This window comes from Dioscorea cayenensis, chromosome 12 (assembly GCF_009730915.1).
Source record: "Dioscorea cayenensis subsp. rotundata cultivar TDr96_F1 chromosome 12, TDr96_F1_v2_PseudoChromosome.rev07_lg8_w22 25.fasta, whole genome shotgun sequence".
Classification (NCBI taxonomy): Eukaryota; Viridiplantae; Streptophyta; class Magnoliopsida; order Dioscoreales; family Dioscoreaceae; genus Dioscorea; species Dioscorea cayenensis.
Window position 1 is genome coordinate 19325597 of NC_052482.1, and position 22904 is coordinate 19348500.

At 38.6% G+C, this 22904-nt stretch overlaps 1 protein-coding gene across 1 annotated transcript; it reads left to right on the forward strand.

Moving 5' to 3' along the window:
- The first annotated feature begins 3042 nt into the window (after positions 1-3042).
- LOC120273481 (MDIS1-interacting receptor like kinase 2-like) lies at positions 3043-6921 on the forward strand. The gene is made up of 2 exons (XM_039280106.1): positions 3043-6241; positions 6338-6921. Exons 1-2 carry the CDS (start codon positions 3049-3051, stop codon positions 6742-6744), a joined length of 3600 nt encoding a protein of 1199 aa, XP_039136040.1. The 5' UTR covers positions 3043-3048; the 3' UTR covers positions 6745-6921.
- Positions 6922-22904: the final 15983 nt, after the last annotated feature.

Sequence of the window (22904 nt, forward strand, 5' to 3'; positions counted from 1 at the left end):
CATTTGCTCTTTCAATGTTCCTTTGCAGCTCGAATTTGACACTTCTTCATACAAAGTTTCAATTTGCCATACCCTCCAAACTCAATACCTGAACTGTGGGGTATTTGAAGACCAAGTTTATCCAGCTCTATAAAAGAGATCGGGGAGCTCCTTATTAGGTCAATTATTTGGAATATCTGGCTTGAAAGAAATGTTCTCATTTTCAATGATAATTTATCTATTTCTGTTTCAGTATTAGAGAAAATTCTTTGTGTGACGGTATTATAGATTTTTGCAGCTCCTAAAGCTAAGAGGGCAAAGTTGGAAGACTCATTTGCCGTAGCCAAACACAGTTTGGAGTTCCTAGGACATCGCAAGGACACAGGTGACCTAGATGCGAGTGCATATTACTTGAGCCATACCCTGCAGGGAGTGTTGGATCTCTCCTTGTGCTCTATCCTTTTTTTGTATTTTCTTTGTTGTTTGTTGTTTCTTGTTAGTCTCTACGGCCATTGGACTGAGTTATCTTGTTGGACTTTCTAATGCATATGGTTCATTCACTTAAAAAAACAAAAAAAGTCACACAATTATCTTTTTTTTTTATAAAAATAATTATCTCCTCTGTTTGTTAGTTTTTTTTGAAAAAAACCACTTAATTTAAATTAAATTAAAGGAAGAGGCATAAAAGTATTACAAAGTACATCAGAAGTGAAAAGGACAAAAAAAAAAAAAGGAACAGCCAGTAACAGCATCCACAAATCGTGGAAAAATGATTAGCGACATATAGGACAAACAAGCAATTATGGAACTTTGAGTTCAAATGTAAGAAATCATCACTCATGGTGGGTTGGAGTACTTAGGCAGCTGGCTCGGTAAAGAATGGGAGGATTATGAGGTATTTAATTAGAATTTAATATTAATATAGAAATATTAGGCGTCTCCACTGACTTGGGGTCAAGAAAGGAATAGGATAATGAAAGATGGAGAAAAATGAATCAATTCAGTTCTTAGAAGCTTCATGTTTATTTTCTATTTTCTTAGATGGGTCACCATTTTAGCAATGACCTGCAGACAAGGACCATGATTCGGACACTCAGGAGTTGGTTTTGACCGTAGGCTAGTTCTTGGCAGTATTTTTTTTACCCCTTTGGAGGTGATTCTTTCTTAGAGGTTTACGTAGCTCATATGTCTTTATTATTTTTTATTCTTATTTCTATTTCTAATGAATCTATGATTTTTTTTTTTAAAAAAATAGATAAAACACATTTATTAAAAAAAAAGGTACAAGAGACGAATAACAAAACATTCCACTAGGTGTGGAAACAACAAAACAAAAATGACAACAGACCTACAGAAGAAAACAAAAGAAAAAAGAGACAAGGAAAACGTGACAAGAAGGGTGGGGTAAACCAACAGCGTCGGCACTAGGTAGGGAAAAGAAGCAGAGTCCTCCCAGGACGAGTGAGATAAGATCAACTAGCCGGAATCAGGAAGGGCAATCGACTTCTCTGGATCACTCTCTCCCTCATCACAAGTCCCAAGAAATTTCAAGCTGCGCTTGACCGAAGCAATGGAGTCTTCTAGCTTGATTCTTTTGGCCTATGGCGCTACATTCCACCATAGGAGAAGCATATTGTTAATTTTAAGTAAGATCGAGCTAACTGGTAGAAATTTAGAATTAAAAACACGCTCATTTCTTTCAAGCCATATGCACCACACTATAGCACGCAATACTAAATCCCACGTAGTCCTCTTAGAAGAGGGGAAATGAGCCTTCCAAGAAGCCCAAACTTCAAACAGAGAAGTAGGGAATGGGTGATTGGAAAAGTTGACCAAAATAACTCCAGATCCTACCAGCGAAGGGGCAGGTTAGGAATAGATGGTTGACGAACTCTGTGTCAGTGTTACACATAACACAAGTAGTTGTAGGCAACCGGTTGCATTTCTATTTAGCAAGGTTGTCCAAGGTAAAGATACGATTTTTCCAAGCAAGCTACATGAGAAGATTGATTTTTCTTGGACAAGCGACCTTCCAAATATCAAAGTGTTGTTCCCAATTTGGAGCGTTGGGGAGATATAGGCACGAAAGGTTGGCAGACACTTGAGCAGTCCATTCCAAAAGAAAGAACGTCTCCAGGGTGATGTGCAGTAAAGGTTCCAAGGTGCATTGTCTTGATAATAGTTAAAGAGGATAACTTTGAGATCACACTAGTTGGCTCCTGTTGAGAGCTTCCATCACCATTTTCCAAGGAGGGCTAAATTATGGTCTTCAAGCTTCAAGATTCCCCACCATCCTTGATCTCTCGTTTGCAGAGTTGGTCCCAACTTACCCATCTACATCCATGTCGTTCATAGCAAGGGCCAAATCACAGGAAATCCCTCCGAATTTGATCAATTTTTTTTTAGAACCTAGTGGGGTAGTCTAAACATGGACATCCAGTAAGTCAGGATTTTAGTGAGCACAGAGTTGAGTAACGTGAGCCTGCCATTCACGGAGAGACATTTAGTCTTCTAGGATGATAAACACCCTCTAATCTTATCAATGATACTCATCCAATCTGTATTTTTTTTTCTTGTTTGATATTTGTACTCCTGTGACCTTGCTCTGTGTGTGTGTTTTTTTTTTAATAAAAGTGTGATTTATTATTTTTTTATATTTTAAAAAGAAGCAATAATGAATGCGCCGTGTGTCTCTACCAACAAGTCTTGAGTCAGCTTCATGGATGCCTTTCTCATCAAGGGCAATGTAGACAGAGATGGTATAACGTGTCAACTAAGATTCCTTGACTTGGCAAACGATTTAAACACGAAAGTTGCAAAATGAAATTTAGCCCAGAAAATAATTTATGAAATTATACATCAAGAAGGGTCCTAATATAATTACTACAAATATAATTTTAAATTTTTCTTAGCTTGTGTTTTTGTTCTGTTAGTCTCTGTTTAAAAGTGTGTTTTGGTTTTTGTTGGTTTTGTTCTGGTCCTTTTGGATCTTGTTTTGCTTTCCTTAATAAATAGTAGCTTTTTTTTTTCCAAACAAAAAAAAACCATTCCTCTAGTTTTCCACCAAAAATGAGACGAAGCAAATTAGATATGCTCCTCTGCCTACTAGTAATACTCTTGTCATCCTCTGCATTAAAATGCAAAGCATTAACAGAAGCAAAAGCCCTTATTAGATGGAAATCTAGCTTGTTTAATCCTGAATCTCTGAGCTCATGGAGCCACAACAACTCCGCCAACCACTGCCATTGGTTTGGCATCACTTGCAACTCAGCCGGTAGCATCGTTCAGCTCAAATTGCCCAACTGCGACCTCGATGGTACTCTGATTGAGCTAGACTTCTCCTCTCTATCAAATATCACTAAACTCGACATCAGCAACAACATGCTCACCGGTTCGATCCCCGGAAACATCTCTGCTATTTCCAAGCTCACTTCATTGGACCTAAGCAGCAATAATTTCAATGGAACAGTGCCACCGGAGATTGGTCAGCTCAAGAACCTTCTTGATCTTCTTCTTTATAACAACAAGATCATTGGAGAATTGCCGTATCAGCTTAGTTATCTCCCAAAGGTACAACACTTTGATCTTAGCTCCAATCACTTAAAGACACCAGATTTCTCTAAGTTTAAAGCCATGCCATCATTGACTTATCTTTCACTCTCCTCAAACAGCTTCACATTAGAATTCCCATCCTTCATACTCAATTGTACTAATCTAACATTCATTGATCTTTCACTTAATTATTTCTCTGGACCTATACCTGATAACTTGGCAACAAGTTTGGTTAATCTTCAGTACCTCAACCTCTCCTCTAACTCATTCCAAGGGCTCATTCCGCTGTCTCTTGCAAACTTAAAGCTCCGAGACCTTTGTCTCAGGTCAAACATCCTCACCGGAGGGATACCACCGATCCTTGGATCCATTTCCACACTTCGAGTTCTTGAACTTTTTAACAACTCATTAGGAGGATCAATCCCCGCTTCTCTAGGCCAGTTGAAATTGCTAGAACACATTGACATTAAACTACTTGGTTTAAATTCAACAATTCCTCCAGAGCTGGGCCAATGCACTAATCTCAACTACTTTCAGCTGTCTAAAAATAAACTCACTGGCAACTTCCCTCCATCATTTGCAAACCTGACCAAAATGAGGGATTTTGGTATATCTGAGAATTCACTCTCCGGTAAGCTCTCACCATACTTGTTCAAGAACTGGCCTGAGCTTATATCCTTTGATATACAAGAAAATTCATTCTCAGGGAAACTACCACCAGAGATCAGATTCCTAACCAAGCTCAACATACTCTACCTCTTCTCCAACAACTTCTCCGGCCTAATCCCACCAGAGATTGGCTACTTGGCCAGCCTAACAGATTTAGACTTATCAGCAAACTCCTTCTCTGGGCCAATACCTTCTACTATAGGTGACTTGAAAAATCTCCAAAGCCTGGTCCTATACAAAAACAAACTCAGTGGCCCGGTGCCACCAGAGATCGGCAACATGACTTTGTTAGTTCAGTTAGACTTATCGGCAAACTCCTTCTTTGGGCAAATACCTTCTACTATAGGTAACTTGAAAAATCTCCTAGTCTTGTCTTTTGATGGCAATAGCCTATCAGGTGAAATTCCAAAAGAATTTGGTAACTCGACAAACCTGGTAGAATTGAGCTTAGCTTCAAACTTACTGACAGGGGAGATACCGCCTGAATTGGTAAACTTGAGTTCTCTGCTCTACCTCATCCTCAGTAACAACATGTTGTCAGGCCATATTACTTCAGGAATTAGCCACATGACTCAGCTCTGGTATCTCGACTTATCAGAAAACAAACTATCCGGACAATTTGCAGCGGAGCTGGGAAACCTGAGCTCCTTATCATATCTCGACTTATCAGGAAACAAACTATCCGGACAAATTGCAGCGGAGTTGGGAAGCCTGAGCTCCTTATCATATCTCGACTTATCAGAAAACAAACTATCCGGACAATTTGCAGCGGAGCTGGGAAACCTGAGCTCCTTATCATATCTCGACTTATCAGGAAACAAACTATCCGGACAAATTGCAGTGGAGTTGGGAAACCTGAGCTCCTTATCACATCTCGACTTATCAGAAAACAAACTATCCGGACAAATTGCAGCGGAGCTGCGAAATTTGAGCAGGTTACGGCTTCTCAACCTCAGCCACAACTTGTTATCGGGTCAAATACCTTCAATATTTGGAGGCATGGTCGTCCTTGATTTGAGCAGCAATGAATTATCTGGGCTAATACCTTTCAACTTAGCATGGCTTCGGTCACTGGAGCAGTTCAATGTGTCTCACAACAGCCTCTCAGGTCACATCCCTGAAGCATTCTCAGACATGTATACTCTAAACTCCATTGATTTCTCTTACAATAAGCTAACAGGGCCAATCCCTTCTGGAGAATTTTTCCGGAATGCATCTGAGGCTTATGTTGGTAATGCTGATCTATGTGGAGGTGCTTCTGGTTTGCCTTCCTGCGGGTTCACTCATTCCGACCACTGGTTTAGTTATTCCGACCAAGGATCGCATAAGAAACACAAATCACTATTAATCACAATCAGTGTCCCCTTGGCTGGATGTTCCATTATACTAGTCACCATTGCAATAGCATGCCGTAGGCAACGGAGCAGCAAAGTCAGTGAAGCTGAAAACTATCCGTCAGTGTGGGATATGGGCCTCAAGTTTAAGTTCGCAAACGTCATGGAAGCCATAGATAACTTCAATGAAGCATACTGCATTGGAGAAGGAAGTTTTGGGGTTGTCTACAAGGCCGAACTACCCACTGGCCATGTTTTAGCAGTGAAGCGCCAACATTTTTCAGATGGGAGTGACATTCAGGAGATCAGTGTAAGAAGTTTCATTAATGAGATCCAAATTTTGTTGGAGGTGAGGCACCGCAATATTGTGAAGCTGCATGGATCTCACATCAAGAAGGGTGTGATGTACTTGGTATACGACTTTGTTGAGAGAGGGAGCTTATGCGATGTCTTGTACAGTGTGTTGGGAGGAATGATGTTTGATTGGCCAATGAGAGTGAAGGTCATACATGGAGTGGCTCATGCTTTAGCCTACCTACACAATGACTGCTCACCGGCCATAGTCCATCGAGATATATCGATAAACAATGTCCTGTTAGACGATGATTTCGAGCCTAAGGTCTCCGATTTTGGAACTGCCAAACTGCTGAGACATGATGCATCCAGTTGGACTGCTGTTGTAGGCACCTATGGTTACATGGCTCCAGGTAACAAAATTATATATCTTCCTTGCATTCTTAACTGCTGTAACAATGCATTTAGTTGATCCTGTAAACATAATTTCATGTGTGTGTTTGGTGCAGAGCTTGCATACATGACCAAGTTCACAGATAAGTGTGATGTGTTTAGTTTCGGCATGGTGACACTAGAGGTTATAATGGGAATGCATCCTGGAGAGTTGCTCTTGAATCTACCATCAATGTCATCATCCTCTGAAGGAAATGATTTACTGCTGAAAGACGCTTTAGACAACAGGTTGCTCCCTCCCACAGGACAATTAGCTGAACAAGTTGTGTTCATAGTGATGGTTGCTCTAGCCTGCACTCAGACCGATCCGGCTTTGAGACCTGCAATGCTTTCCATAGCTCAAGAGTTGTCCACTAGGAAAAAATCTTACCTTCCTGAGCCATTGGGAACTATCACCATCAAGAATCTCTTACAGGCTTCAAGAAGTGCTGAACTGTTGAAACAAGGCACTGTTGTGTTGTAACAGACAAGAAGGCTCAGAAAAACAGGGTAAATACAGAGATTTAATAAGGATGATGTTGTATCAACAATTTACTAATGTTTCAGCATCTAGTGGGATGACAGAGTGAAAGCTGCTTCACACTGTTAGTAATGTTAGTATCACCTTAAAATTTACATAATTTTTTAGTTTTTGGTTGTATATCATTTTGTTACCTTACATAATTATAGTCATATGCATTGTATACTACAAATTCATATTCAGGGCCTTTTCAGTTTTTATTCAAGTTTCAGTGAACTATACAAAGTATTCAAAGTTTTCATCTCCAAATTGTATATAAATGTATTTAACTAATCTGACTCGTTTCTTAAATTTTCAATCTTACATTAATATATGTTATGGGTCCAGCCCATATTTGCAATATTTCATATTGCTTTTGTTGTTTATGTTGGGCCTTTATGTTGGACTTGTTATGTCTTATTTCTTGGGTCCATTTGGCATTGATATTAGGGTTTCCAAGAGAATCTTCTTTTGGGTGATTTTATTCTTTGGTTTTGGCTGTACAACATGAAAAAGGCGGACGACAATCAAAGAAGAAAAGAGAGAGCTTAAGAGGGATTTGTTATTCCCGGTTTTATGTGCACAGTTTTGATCAATTCTACGATCGGAGGTGCTCCTGTGGTCCGATTTTGCTCAAATTTGGCCAGCTTGTTTCTGACAAGAAGGGCTTCATTTTGAACGGTCGGATCCTCCTCAGGTGCTCTGGTTTGATCAGAAACGCAGCTTTAACAGACCAGCAGTTTTTGGGTGATTTCTACACTTTTTTGCTCTATCTTGATCTCTTATTGTTCTTGAAAATTGTTGGTGGGTTGTGAATCCTTTGTTGACTGATTTGGGGTTCTTTTGCCCTCAATTTATCAATAAGAGAAGTAAAGGGTGGACTCCTTGAACGGTCTCGTGGTTTTTATCCTTCACATCGAATTGTATGGCTTAATTGGTTGGTTGTCTTGATTGTTTGACTTTGTGAGTGTCGTAGAGACCTCTGGCGATCTTTACAAAGTGGTATCAGAGCCAGGTTTAATTTGTCACATTATGGAGTTGAGTAGTAGCCATTCGATGGTAAAATTGACATCAACTAATTATTCTATTTGGAGACCTATGATGGAAGACTTGTTATATTGCAAGGACTTGTATGACCCAATTGAAACTGTCACCAATTCTGATGGTAGTGTTTCTAAACCATCTAAACCGGATAAGATGGAAGAGAAAGAATGGATAAAGTTGAAAAGAAAGGCTTTGGGGACTATTAGGCAATGGGTTGATATCAGCATTTTCAACCATGTGTCACAAGAGTCTGACCCATATGATTTGTGGAAGAAATTGGGAGGTCTTTATGAGCAGAAGACTGCTCATAATAAAGCTTCTTTGATTAAGAAACTTGTTAATTTGAAATTGAAAGGTGGGAAGTCGGTTTCTGAGCATCTTAGTGACTTCCAGGATATTATTAACAAGTTGACTACCATGAAAATTTGTCTTGATGATGAGTTGCAAGCTTTGTTTCTATTGAGTTCTTTGCCAGACAGTTGGGAAACCTTGGTTGTGACTATTAGTAACTCTGCTCCGGATGGTGTTCTATCTTTGGATGTCATCAAAGAAAGCATGCTTAATGAGGAAATTAGAAGAAAGGAGATGGGAGTTGATAATTCACAGGCTCTTGTTGTTGAGAACAAAGGAAGAAGCAAGAGTAGGGGTTTCAAAAGCCACAATAACCCAAGAAGCAGGTCCAAGTCCAGTGATGGGAAGAATGTGACTACATGCCATTATTGCAAGAAGCCTGGTCATATCAAGAAGTATTGTTTCCGTCTGAAAAGGGAACGGAGGAAGAAGAATGACTCACATAAAGAGGAAGATGACAAAAACACTGCAGCAATAGCTTCTAAGAGTGATGATGATGTTACTTTGATTTGTGCAACTTTTGAGTGTTATCATGTTGATAGTTCAGACTCAGAGTGGCTTGTAGATACATGTGCTTCATACCATTGTGTTCCTAGAAGGGAGTACTTCATGAACTACCAAGCTGGTGATTTTGGTAGTGTTAAGATGGGTAACCAGAGCTCAGCAAGCATTGTTGGTTTAGGTGATATTCGTGTGAAGACTAGTCTTGGATGCATACTTACATTGAAAGGTGTGCGCCATATTCCTGATCTACGCCTTAATTTGCTCTCTGCTAATGTGCTTGATCAAGAAGGCTTCTGACACACCTTTGGAAATGGCAAGTGGAAAGCTGTCCAAAGGTTCTATAGCATACGACGAGGCGAGTTGTGTTGCTCTTTGTACAAGACATATTTGAGTGTATGTTCTGATGAAATTAATGCAGTGGAAGATAAGAATTCTCCTAATTTGTGGCATCGAAGATTGGGACACATAAGTGACAAGGGTTTAAAATGTCTAGCAGGTAAATCTCTCATTCCTATTGATACTACAGTTGTTCTTGACCCTTGTGATCATTGTCTGGCAGGAAAGCAGCATAGAGCTTCTTTTGCTAGGAAGTCTACTAGGAGGCAAGCTAAGCTGGAGCTTGTGCACTCCGATGTCTGTGGTCCCATTGAGGTGGAGTCAAATGGTGGCAACAAATATTTTGTTACCTTTATTGATGATGCTACTAGAAAAACTTGGGTTTACATGTTGAAGACCAAGAGCCAAGTGTTTGAGACATTCCAGAAATTTCATGCTATGGTGGAAAGGGAGACGGAAAGAAAATTGAAGTGCCTCCATTCTGACAATGGTGGTGAGTATACTTCACATGAGTTCGGGAATTATTGTTCACAGCATGGTATTCGACATGTGAAGACAGTTCCTGGCACTCCACAACATAATGGTGTTGCAGAGAGGATGAACAGAACCATTGTGGAGAAAGTGAGATGTATGTTGAAGATGTCTGATCTACCTAAATCATTTTGGGCAGAGGCAGTGAAAACTGCAGTTTATTTGATCAACCGTTCTCCATCTATTCCTTTGGGTCTTGACTTTGGTGAAGAAATCAGCCACCTGGACCTCTGTAGGAAGATAGTGAAGTGACACAGTCTGGGCACGTACATGGCATCGTGTGAAATGTGCATCCACACCAATATGTTTGGCCAGCTCATGCTTGACCGGATCTGCAGCAATCTGAAGGGCTTCAGTACTGTCACAGTGAATAGGAATAGGAGATGTGATCGGTACACCAAAGTCCTGTAGAATCGAACGCAGCCAAAGCACCTCCTGGACAGTAGAAGCCAACGCACGAACCTCAGCCTCAACACTAGACTTGGCAACAGTAGGCTGTTTCTTGGTCTTCCAAACAATAAGAGAAGAGCCAAGAAAGATACAATAACCAGTGACAGAAACCCGATCATCGGGAGAACTGGCCCAGGTAGCATCAAAATAGGCCTGCAACTGAAGAGTGGACTAACGTGAGTAGAACAAACCACGAGATACAGTACCACGAAGATATCGCAGTATCCGAATAAGATGAGCATAATGAACAGAAGTGGGTGCTGTAACGAACTGACTGAGAATGTGAACTGCATGGGAAATGTCTGGACGGGTGACGACTAAGTAGACTAAACTGCCAACCAAATGTTGATAGCGAGAAGGATCAGATAAGGGAATCCCATCAGAGGCACGAAGCTGCAAATGTAACTCCATCGGTGTAGCAGCAATACGGGTATCAGTCAAACCAGAGCGAGCAAGTAGGTCATGAGTATAACGCTGCTGAGAGAGACGGTAACCATCAGGATGAGAAGTAATCTCGATACCCAAGAAGTAACAAAGGGAACCTAAATCAGTCATCAAGAAAGTCTCACATAACTTCTGCTTTACAAAGGTAATGTGAGCAGAGTCATCACCGGTAAGGATCATATCATCGACATATAGAAGAAGGATGGTCTGCCCACGAGAGGAAGAGTGAATGAAGATTGCTGGATCATGTATGCTCGGAGTGAAATCAGCAGCCTCAACTACTGTACTGAACCGCTCAAACTAGGCCTGTGGAGCCTATTTGAGACCATAAAAAGCCCGGCGAAGATGACAAACAGACCCCGTAGGTACCCGAAGGCCAGGGGGAGGAGTCATGTAAACCTCCTCCTTCAAGTCCCCATGAAGAAACGCATTCTTCACATCAAGCTAATGAAGAACCCAACCACGAACAGCAGCAACAGCAACCAAAGTGCGCACAGTATGCATGTGGGCTACTAGGGCAAAAGTCTCCTCATAGTCGCGGTCATACTCCTGCTGAAAGCCACGAGCAACCAAACGCGCTTTATAGCGCTCGAGAGACCCGTCAGAACGAGTCTTCACATGGTAGATCCAACGACAAGTGATAGGAACGACATGAGAAGGAAGAGGAACAAGATCCCACGTATGAGTCCGAATCAAAGCATCAAGCTCCTCTGCCATGGCAGTCCGCCACTCAGGTAATTGAACTGCTTCCCTATAGGTATCTGGCTCAAAGACATCTGAAACACTGGTGCTAGCAGAAGCAAAACGAACAGGGGGATATAAAGTAGAGCGATCGCGTAAAGAATAAGTGTGAGAGTGTACCTCAGGAGCTGGATCGATAGTAGGAGAGGTGTCAGAGATGACCGTCTGAGATGGAGGCTCGGTGGGATCCCGACGGTGGTATGTGAAACGAACAGGTGGGTGAGCAAGAGGAAGCAAGAGAGGAAGGGAAGACACTACAGGAGACTCAGTTGATAAAGGAGGGGAAGACACTACAGGAGACTCAGCAGATAAAGGAGGAGAGGAGTCAAGAGAGGAGTGAGAAAGAAACTCGGCAGGAGGATTGAATGATGGAGGAGAGGAAGACACAGGAGGAGTATGCTGAGCCGAAGGGGTAGGAAAAAGGAATGACAGAGGGACAGAGGGAGATGAGGACTCAGTGGAAGAAGGAGAAGCATAGAAAGGTGTGGACTCATCAAAAGTGACATCATGGGAGATGCGAATACGACGAGTGACTGGATAATAACAATGATAGCCTTTATGCTCAAGGCTATATCCTAGAAAAACACATGAAACAGACTGGGCTGTTAGCTTTGTTCTCTCCCGAAGTGAAAGTAAAACAAAGTAGCGACAACCAAAAAACACGAAAATGATCATAGCCGGGGGTTGACCCATAAAGACACTCACCTGGACTACGACCATTAAGGTGAGAGGAGGGTTGTAGGTTAATGAGATAAATGGCAGTGCTGACAGCTTCAATCCAAAAATGAGGGGGAAGAAAAGCACCTAGAAGAAGAGCACGTGTCGTCTCTAAGATGTGACGATGCTTACGTTCAGCGACCCCATTCTGAGGATGAGCCCCAGGACAAGATAACTGAGGTAATGTGCCTTCTGAAGACAAAAATACACGAAAAGCGTGAGAGGTGTACTCACCACCAGAGTCAGACCGAAATGTCTTAATAGATTCAGAGAACTGGGTGTGGATCATAGTAGAAAAAGAGCGATAAATAGACAATAACTGGCTACGGTGAGGCATAAGATAAAGCCAGGTGAATCGAGTGTAGTCATCTATAAAAAGAACATAATAGCGATGACCACCTTTAGAGACAAAAGGAGCGGGACCCCAAACATCAGAGTGAATAAGTTCGAAAGGAGCGTAAGTCCGAGACACACTCAAAGGATAAGGGACGTTGGAGTTGCTTACCAAGTTTACATCCAAGACCGACGACATCGAAGGAGGAGAGACGACTCCTAAAAATGCCATGACGAACAAGGGACGACATACGAGATGGACATAAGTGGCCAAGACGATGATGCCACTTATGGTGAGACTGAACGCCAGTATAACAATGATGAACAGGTTCAGGTGATAATGGAAGATGAAGGGAATCCAACGCATAAACTCCATTTTGACGACGGCCAGTTTCAATCACCGTCCCACTGCGATCCTGCACATGACACGAGGTACAGTCAAAGATAACTTAACAATCATGATCAGTAAGCTGGCTAACAGATATAAGATTCATGGATAAACGAGGAACATGAGAGACTGAAGGAATTGAGAAATCACTAGAAGAGAAATGACCAGTGGAGGAAATAGGAAGAAGTGTGCCATCAGCAGTACGAACACGGGTGACGTGAGATGGTGAATGGGAATGGTGCAGATGGGTAGCATCAGGGGTCATGTGGAGAAAAGCACTAGAGTCAAGAAGCCAGAGAGGACAGAGACTACCTGAAGCAGATGGAGCAACCTGAGTGGAAGTTGCATGTCCAGTAGAAGAGATGGAGTCTCGCCGATAGGACTCATTGGGACTCGCAAAACATAGCTAAAAAGCTGGCGATCTGCAGGAGACGAGTGGAGTAGGAGAAGTCGAGTATATAGTGAGGGTGTTGGAAGAAGAGGTGGAGCCGAGTGAAGAAACAACGAGGCGAGCGGCGTGTGGAAGCACGAGAAGAAAAATCGGGAAGCGTAGGGAGTACTCGATCCCCTCATGGAGAAAAGCCCGGAGGCAAGTTCCTTCAAAGACGAAAGCAACAGTGGATCCAAAAACATCCTTTTTGTTTTTGTTTTTGTTTTTGTTGTTATTGTTGTTGTTGTTGTTGTAATTTGTTTTTGGGGGCTTTTTGGTCTGTAGAGAAATACATATATATATATATATATATTTCAAATGAGGCGGCTCGAGCAAAAATGCTTTCTTGGAATGAGAAAGATGCTTTTTCAATCTTTGTGTTGGAATGAGAGAAGGATGCTTGTCTGTCTTCTTGTTGTTTGGAAATATGCTCTTCTAGATTTTTGTGTTTTGAGAAAAAAAAAAAAAGCAAAGAACCTTGATTCCGGGAAGAAGCCTGAGTTTTGAGAAAAAAATTTGGGTGGTATGCAATCTCAGTATCTGATTTACCAACGAGTTTACGAGCAATGTGAGGACGACTTTGAACCTGTTTTTGAATGAGAAGTTTTGGAAAATGTGAAAGTTTAATTCCAAGGGAAGAGTGGAGAGAGTGTTGATGGCAACGGAGATGAGGTGGCCGACGTCGATGACTTGCAAGAGGATGGTGGGCGGCCCCTTTGGAAATGAGGGGACCGGTGATGAAGAAGCTTATCGGTGATGGGTTTACCGGTGATGAAGAAGAGAGCACGGAATGAGGTGCTGAAGAAGAAGTGGATGAGGCAAGAGAAAGAGAGAGAGCTAGTGACGACGACGACGACCGAGGGTGGTGGTCGGAAAAACCTAAGCGTATGATACCATGTTAGAAGAAGGGAGAGAGAGAGAATGGAACAAGTGTATATGCTTGAACACCTTACATGAGTGACCCTTTGGGTCTACATATAGAATATGATAAGTATACATATATGTCTGTACATACATATACATGTATACATATATAGACAATACAACAATACATCTAACAGTCCCAAGCCAGCTGATTAAAAAGAGAAATTTTCTTGGGGCAAAAACTCTTCAGAATGATCGAGGTCACCAAGCTTCGTTATCCCTTTTTATTTAGAAAGGCAGAGAAAGAGCAAACATAAAATTGCAGTTTGGGGTCAGGCTCCAAATTCTATTATCCTGTCTCTCAGCAAGTAAGATATGCTACCATAACTTAGCTAATTGAGAGTTGATCCCTGGGTTGGAGAAAAGGAAAGGTTCAAAAAGATCTTTAACAATGTCCATGGGATGTAGTCAGCTGGGGAACTCCTCTGGCTAGAGATTTCTAGGTGCTCGCTCAATAACCAGTTGCCATAGTAAAAGATGGTGGAGATGCCATCTCTGATAATCAAATGGACACAAATTCTAAAGCAGTTAGAAGCTTTGAAGACCTCGCTAGAAGAAAGATTTCCTCTTGTTCTGTCTAAAGCACAAGTTCCAGGTTAGGTTTTTTTGAAGATAGTTGAATTGAATAACTTGAGATCCACACTAATTGGAGTTTGTCAAGTTCTTCTGCCATCATTGACCAAAGAGGGCTATATTAAACATCTCGACATTTATAGTCCCCCATGCTTTCTAATTGTGTGTTCTACATAAGTGGCTTCAATTAACTAACCGACTCTTAGGCTTTTCAATATCTGGGCCTCGTCAAAGGAAGTCCCTTCTAATTTTGTCTATAGCTTTGATCACCCAATTAGGGAGTTTAAAATAACAATAAGTTGATATGGAAGTTAGGACTAAGTTGATCAGGGTGAGCCTTTCACCAATCAAATAGAATTTGATTTTTCCAAGTGAACAGTTAAGATCTAATGTGAGTGTAAAGTTTCTCCCAATCCTGCCATCTAGAAATTACGACTGAATTGATCAGGGGTGAGCCTTCGGCCAATGGATAGGAGTTTGATTTTCTAAGTGGATAGTCGAAATTTAATGTGAGTTATAATTTTCTAGCAATCCTTCAATCTAGGACTTCTCCCAGAAATGGGAACTACTTGATAAGTGAAAGGAAGGAGGCTTGAGAAGCAGTTCAGCTTTCTGATCAAGGAAGGTTTGGAGCTTGGCCCTTTTTTGCTGAAGGGAGAAGTTTTTAGGAAACGGATGGTTAGTCCAAACATATCTTTCAACAGGTATAAAATCAGCTTAATATTTCTAAGATAATTAAGTCACCAACATATTGAAAATGACACAGTTTCCCATGTCGCTAGGCGAAGTTTGAATAGCACCCAAGATGTTTGGCAATGTGTGAACATAGTGCTAAGACTATCTGCAACTAGCACAAAAAAGAAGAAAGAGGGGGATCCCCTTGCCTAAAACTACGTAAAAGTCCAAATCAACCATGTCAAATGTTTTCATAAAGGCACATTTAATGATTTTGCCATGGATTCCATGTCTTTAAAGGCTAACAATTAGCTCTTCTATTGCAACCACAACGACATGATGTATTTACCTTTGATAAAGGCTAATTGGGTGAAATTGATAATTTGGTCTTTCACCCAACTTAGTCTAGTTGCAAGGATCATAGAGATAATCTTGAGAGGTGAGTTGATTATGCTTATTGGTCGAAAGTTAGTGGTGAAGGTAGGAGCACGCACATTTGGAATGAGCACAATACTTGCCTAGTTGATCCTCTCTAGGTTGACAGATCCATCATGGAAATCATTACACAATATACATAAGTCTAGATCGACCACCAACCAGAATTTCTGGAAGAAGAAAATCAGGAAGCCATCCTGTCTGGGGGCTTTATTAGCACCAAAATTCAAAGTAGCAACCTTACCTTCTTCCATTGAGAAAGAAGCTTCAAGCTGGGATAGGTCCAGAGTTGGTTTTAACGAAAAAAGAAAAACCAACTAAATTTAAATTTGGTTTATCGCTTGGTATGAAATTGCGAATGAGAAAAGGAAGTGGAACCCCTTCCTATCTCAGTATTACTCTCATAAGTAATGTTATCTTGGTTGATGCACTAAATATGATTTTTATTTCGATGCTCGTTAGCTACCACATGGAAAAATTTGGTGTTTGCATTCCCTTCCTTAAGCAAGGTGAGCTAGGTGTGCACCTTTGCTTCCCATGTCTCCTCCTGGAGTACGAGGGAGTCTAATAATTGTTTAAGCTTTGTTCCTTGGCAGAAAGATTATGAGACTCTTTGATAAGATCCAAGGAGTCTAAGGATTGCAGGATCTATAGTTTACATTCTTTGATAGAACCAATAGAATTTTTGGCCTAGGTTGGCAGGCTCCCTTGTCGTTTTGTTGTTGTAGTTGCTCTAAAATTCTATGGTTGTATGTACTCTAGTAATCTTATACGCATTTGTTTTCTCTAATCAAAAGATGTCATAGTTTATCCACTTTTATAATAAAAAAAATCAACGAAACCAATCAAATCCAATTTATTTTTGTTTTAGGTTTTTAAATAAATTCGGTGGTTTATCCACTTTAATCATTAAAAAGAAGTCTAGCATGCTGTAACAATGTGGCCCGGTTCATACAAATAATTGTTTTTTAAACCCATTCCATATGGAATCGCCTAGTTTTTCCTAATAAAAAATGCCCTACCAATTTGGTTGAGGGATAATAATTTGTAATATTTTAATATCAATTAAGTCAAACTTTAGTCAAACTCGGGCCATCATTTATGTGAGCATACCCCTAACTGTACATGCATTTGTCACATTCTATAAAAAATAAATAAATTTAATCAACTCAAATGAAAAGTCTCTCCAATAAAATATTTGAATAAAAGGTTTTCTTAACCCCATATTCTTATCCCACAACAAAACATGCACCATATGTTTATATCGAATATATATATATATATATATATATTCAAGCACATGATCTTTATTCCCACATTTGAGGCTAAATTATTTTAATTCATTTCTTTCAAAATAGAAAAGTTACAAATTATTGATTTATCCACTTTCATAAAAAAAATTACAAATGCCGAAAATCACACAATGATACGGGAGAGAGGTGTTGAGCTTAAATTCATAGACATCATGGAAGCCACGTACATGCAACTTCAATGATAAGTACTGCATTAAATGAATATTTTAGAGTTGTCTACAAGGCTAAATTTCTCTAACACTAAACGGTTATATTTGGAAGGTGATATCGGCATTATTGAAATTAGTTGGAAGAAGTTCTTGAATGGGTTTCAGATGTTGACAGAAGGGAGATACATGTTTGTTGTATTTGCCTTTTCATTCAATAAATTGTGGTTTATCCACTTTATTAAAAAAGTGATATACACGAAAGAAAAAAAAAAAAAAAGGCACATTTTGGTTTGGCATGGAAAGAAGATTGAAAAAATGGATGGTTCAATGGATGTGGTTTAATCACTTTTCAAAAAAAAATAAATCAATAAATTGGGGATGGTGATCTATTAATGACGGTAGTTCTCAAGTTTGGAAGTCCTAAAAAAAATTGCAATAAAGCGCCTGAGACTGAGTCTTTGGTCCGAAGTAGAATGAACCAAAAGAAGAGTCAATGGGGAAAAAAATCTTAGAATAATAGTTTTCTCATGACATACATATATAGTCTGTTTTGGAACCACTGCTAGTGGTGTTGTTTTTGTTTTGGCCTGAGTTCGACTCTTAGGTGGTGTTTGTTTCACCGAATTTGGAACTTCATGTAGTTAGAATTATAAAATCATTGAAAATCCTATGTTTGTTTATATGGATTTGAAAGAGTCAAATGAGTTTGAACTACAATGAAGTAAAGATTTGATGGATTTTGAACTACGTCCAATTTGGGCGTAGTTCAAAGTGCAGGATTTTAATTTATAAAATATGTCTCACATGATTGTCACGTTAGGTTTAGATATTGATTATTTGATCATCGTTATAGCCACTTATCAAATATATATAGTAGCAAATATTCTGATTTTGTTAACAGTTTAAATATATTTAAAAGTGTTATTTTAAATTTAAATCCTCTACAAATAATATCCAAACAATTATTTTAATTTTAAATTAAAAAATATAGTTTTTTATCCTAAATTAGATAATTTATCATTTTTAATAATTTAATAATTTTATTTTTTAAATGAAAATATGTTATGGGTTATTCCAAAGAATAAATTTATTAATTTAATATATTATTTTTATCATAAAACTACATAATATATACTTATAAATAATTTTTAGGGCTAAACTAAATTAGAAGGATAAGCATAACATATTTAACATAAATATTAGACAAATGAAATATATTTACTGAAAGATACTCATTTCTCTATGGTTTGATATTTTTAAAAATTATTTTATTGATTATAGAAATATTTATGTAAATTGAACTAATACAACCAAAATTTAATAATAATATTATATATATAACTGTTTATTTTATAATCAATAAATACTAATGATCATTGAATATAAGGTAATCTTACCTTGGGTGACCATATATCAAATCCATATATATAAATCCCTCTAACCAAACACAAAATTCTAAAATCCAGCATTCCAACTACATCAAACCAAACACTAGATTTTACACTCCTTGTATTTTTAAATACAGTAATTACAACTACATTGTAATTTGAAATCTATTGCATTTTCAACTACATCTAACCAAACGCTACCTTAGTGGTGTTGTTAGTTTGTATTTTGTTTGCTCCCAGCTGTCGCTCTATTTTGTTCATGTTTGTTAGCTTGTACTCTGTTGCTCTGATTTTTTTAATGCATTTGTGGTATATCAACTTTACAATAATAATAATAATAATAATAATAATAATAATAATAATAATAATAATACTACACAGATAGGAAGAAGTTTCCCAAAACATAGCATAAGATAACCAGAATTAATTTAGATAAAATTTTCTGGAACAAAATAGAATAATTTGTCTTCGAAAGTAAAACAATAATTTATTTATTTTTCAAAAATTTAAAATAATTAAATGAGAATGTAAATAAATAAATAATAGATAAATAATTAAATAATTGAAAAATATTTATATGTGGATTTACTTACATAACTAAATCTTGAAATAAAGCTCTATATTCCATATACAAATAATTATAATATATAAAAGTAGGTGTAATTCTCTAAAAAGTACCTCTATTTTTTCAAACTTGTCATTTTAGTCCCTCTACTTTAAATTATAACTTTTTAGTTTTTCTATTATTTTAATTAATTTAGTCGTGCCAACCCCTCTAAACCCTCAGAAAAATAATTGTCTAAAAAAGTAAGTTTGAAAAAAAACTTCGCTCATACTATAAAACCTAGTCTTTAAAAAACAACAAGAATTTTACAGTTCGCTCATACTATAAATTTCTTATAGATGGAGGGGTGTGTAGCCCTCTATACCCACCCTTTTGGGGAACTGGTTGTCCGAGCAAAATAACACTTTTCTGTTGGCTAGCATGTAAGGATAAAATTCTAATACTTACCAATCTAGCCATGAGAGGTTGCAACATTCAGAATGCCACTAATACTTGTGTTTAATGTCACAAAGGGTCTGAAGCAGCAGATCATCTTCTTCTAAAGTGTGATTTTGCAATACGCATTTGGGCATTTTTCCATCAAATTCTAAACCTCAATTCCCATCCTCTTTCAATTTCAGAGGTTTGGACGTCTTGGATACCATCCATTGATATTCGACATCAACTTCTTTGGGATCTACTTTCAAAAGCAATTTTCTAGAATATTTGGCTTGAAAGAAACAATAGAATTTTTAACTCTCTTGTTTTCCTTTGCATTCAATTATTGTTAGAATCATTCACCTGTTTCTGGCATGGCTTTCTGCAGTTAGAGATCCACACCAACTATTGCCTAGCGACTCCATCCAGAATCTAAAGCGTTCGCTCACCTTCCTTAATAAGCAATAGGCGAGCATCCCAACGTCGCAGCACCATACCCAACTCAAGAATGATCCCTCTTCCTTCAGCATGAGTTGACATTCGTCACCTTCTGGCAGACTTCATCAACTCCTCTGTGTTTTCTCTTCTTTTGTTGCTTTAGTGTGTGATTATTAGAAGCACATCACCTCTGGTGATGTGCTTTTTTTTCATCTTGTTCTTATTCTTGTTCTTTTGCTTTTCTCTACCCATGCTTCCGCTTGGGGTTGTTAGCGTTAATTTGTACTGCTTCACCTTGTTCAGTTCTCCAATTTGCTAATAAAATCATGGTTTATCCACTTTTATAAAAAAAAAGTATGACTATTTAAGGAATTACACTAAAAAAATAAAACATTAAAAAGCTGGTGGTGGAAGATCATGTCAGGAACGAATTAGTATGGTCGCCAAGTCATCTAATTCAACTACTTTGATAAGTGTCCTACTTGGAACATATTTACCAGAGAACCTAAGAGGAAGTGTTTCTTTTAGCAGGGGATACTTAATTACCTAATTCTAGCCTTTGAAACATGCATTCTCCTCGTAATCAAAGACAGTGCCTCCATGCTACTTCATGCTATTCTGGCATGAACGATGGGTAAACAGATGTGCATCAATTTATTTGTGGCCGGAGGCTAACTGATCTTCACAACACCATATGGGTACTTTCATATAGAGCTCCTCCAATCCTTTCTTGACTAACATAGGAGTGATGGACCCTTCATTTATGGATCACTCAGATTCTAAGCTCTGGAATCTTTCCTCCAACAGTCGATTCTCAATATCATTATGTAGTTTTCTCAAAAAGCCCTGATCATTTGGAAAGGCCCATGTCTTCACTCAAATGGTCGTGTTACCCTGATCATTTGGAAAGGAACATGTCCTCCAAAGATCAACATTTTTAATTGATTGGCTTGGGAAAACAAGATTTTTACTCTTGAGGACCTTGCCATTTGGTGATGTAACAAACTCCTAACTGTCACATGCATGCATTGTCATGCAAGCATTGAATTGACTAATCACCTCTTCCTTCAATGGCCTTTTGCAAAAGGTATTTGGAACCACTTTGAACATATTCTACAACTTCATCTTTCCCTTCTTCCCTAGATGACCTTTGGACCGATTAGAGTCTCAAACTCCCTATTAAGGACGTACACTTGGGACATACTTTTAAGAGCCATAATCTGGAATATCTAACTGGAACAAAATGAGCACATTTTCAATTTAAAGTCACTCTAGCCAACTCAGTTACATTTAAAATAATTAATATGTTTACTTTTGGGTGTTTACAGCTTCTGAAACTAATAGGCAAAAGATATTGATGACTTAATTGTCATTGTAAAGTGAAGCCTTAAGTTCTTGGGGTTCTAAGCGAATGATTCTAGTGAACCATTAACCACTTTCAAACTTGGATCATATCTTGGTGTGGCTCAACTCTGTGACCTAAGAATATGATGTCCTCCTTATCTCACCCTGAACATCTGAGACTTCTCAATGTTGCGTCCTTTTCCATATTTTGTTTTCATATCTCCATGCCTAGTAGACAATGCTTTTTGTGTTTGCCGTTTGTTTCTCTTCTTCCATCCATGGATGGCAATTGTCCCTAAACCCAACCAGGCCTAACCCGAGTTTGACAGGAAAAACCCAGTTTGACTGGGTTTCGGGTTGGGTTCGAGTAAAACCTGACTAATATAAAGCGAGTGGGGGCGGGGCGAGTATGGGTATCTTGATACCCGACCCGAACCCAACCCGAAAGTAAGAATATAAAGTTTTGTAAATGTAAAAATATATTGGAGGTTGTAGATTGATGTTTTTAATTTCTACTTTGTATTATTTTTTGTGATTTTGAATTGGGATTAAAATTTCTAATTTTTATTTTAATAGTATGAGTATTTTGTAAAAAAAAAATGCGTACTTGTCATAGTTTTATAACAATTATTGCATTAATTAAATATTTTTATATAGGGGTTGCGGCTGGTGCGGGAATCCTCGTTGGGTGCGGGTGTGGGTTCGGATTTTGAAAACCCAGCGGGTTTGGGATCGGGTAGGTAAAACCCGCCCCCGACCCGACTAATTGCCATCCCTTCTTCCATCCTTTGTTTTTCAAATTTATCTATTTCTTTTTTTTTCTCTTGTAATCTATGTGATTTATTCACTTTATTAAAAAAAAGAAAGAAAGAAAGAAAAGTCCCATAATGAACATGCAACACTTGCTTAGTGCAGTGGTAAGACACTTAGCAGTGTATGGATAATCATAGGGTCGAAACTACCACTCGCAGTATTATAGTAGTATTGTTCATACATTGTTCACTTGGTCAATAGAGCACTGTTTATGCATTGTTCATTGGGTCATAGTATCGGTCTCCTATGCGAGGAGTCGTATTCTATACCCCTCCAAAGTTGTGTGGCAGAGTAGATTTGTCATTGTATAGTTACGATTGATATATTATCTTAAGCAAACAGTTTTCATTGCCCTGTCTGTTAACCCACCCCACTTGATGAATTTGTAGGGAGTAGTTAAGCCGCTATAAGTGGTGCACTTCCATACCTGCATGTTATTTTAACGGTGTTCATCGTCGTTGTTAAAAAAAATGAATGGGAAGACTCATATATTTAATTAGAATTTAACGTTAATATAGACAGCTTAGGCGTCTTGAGTAAATTTGGAGTTGAGAGAGACAGGATGATGTAGACGGAGAGATAAATCATTTCAGTTCGTGGAAGCTTCATGTTTTTTTTCTCATGTAGGGTCACTGAGAGTTGCATGCATGAAAGTAGTGCAGATATAATAATGAACTTGACATAGTCAGAAAAGTAGTGCAGATATAATCAAGAACTTGACATAGTCAGAAAAGTAGTGCAGATATAAGTCTTGTTAGTTGTTGTTTTTTTATTAAAACATGTGATTTATTTATTTATTTTTTTAAAAAAAATTGCAGATC

Excerpts from the sequence above, each read along its gene's own strand:
- LOC120273481 (XM_039280106.1), top strand. The coding sequence starts at position 3,049 with ATGAGACGAAGCAAATTAGATATGCTCCTCTGCCTACTAGTAATACTC. Across the intron at positions 6,242-6,337 it reads CTATGGTTACATGGCTCCAG|AGCTTGCATACATGACCAAG; the intron begins GTAACAAAATTA and ends TGTTTGGTGCAG.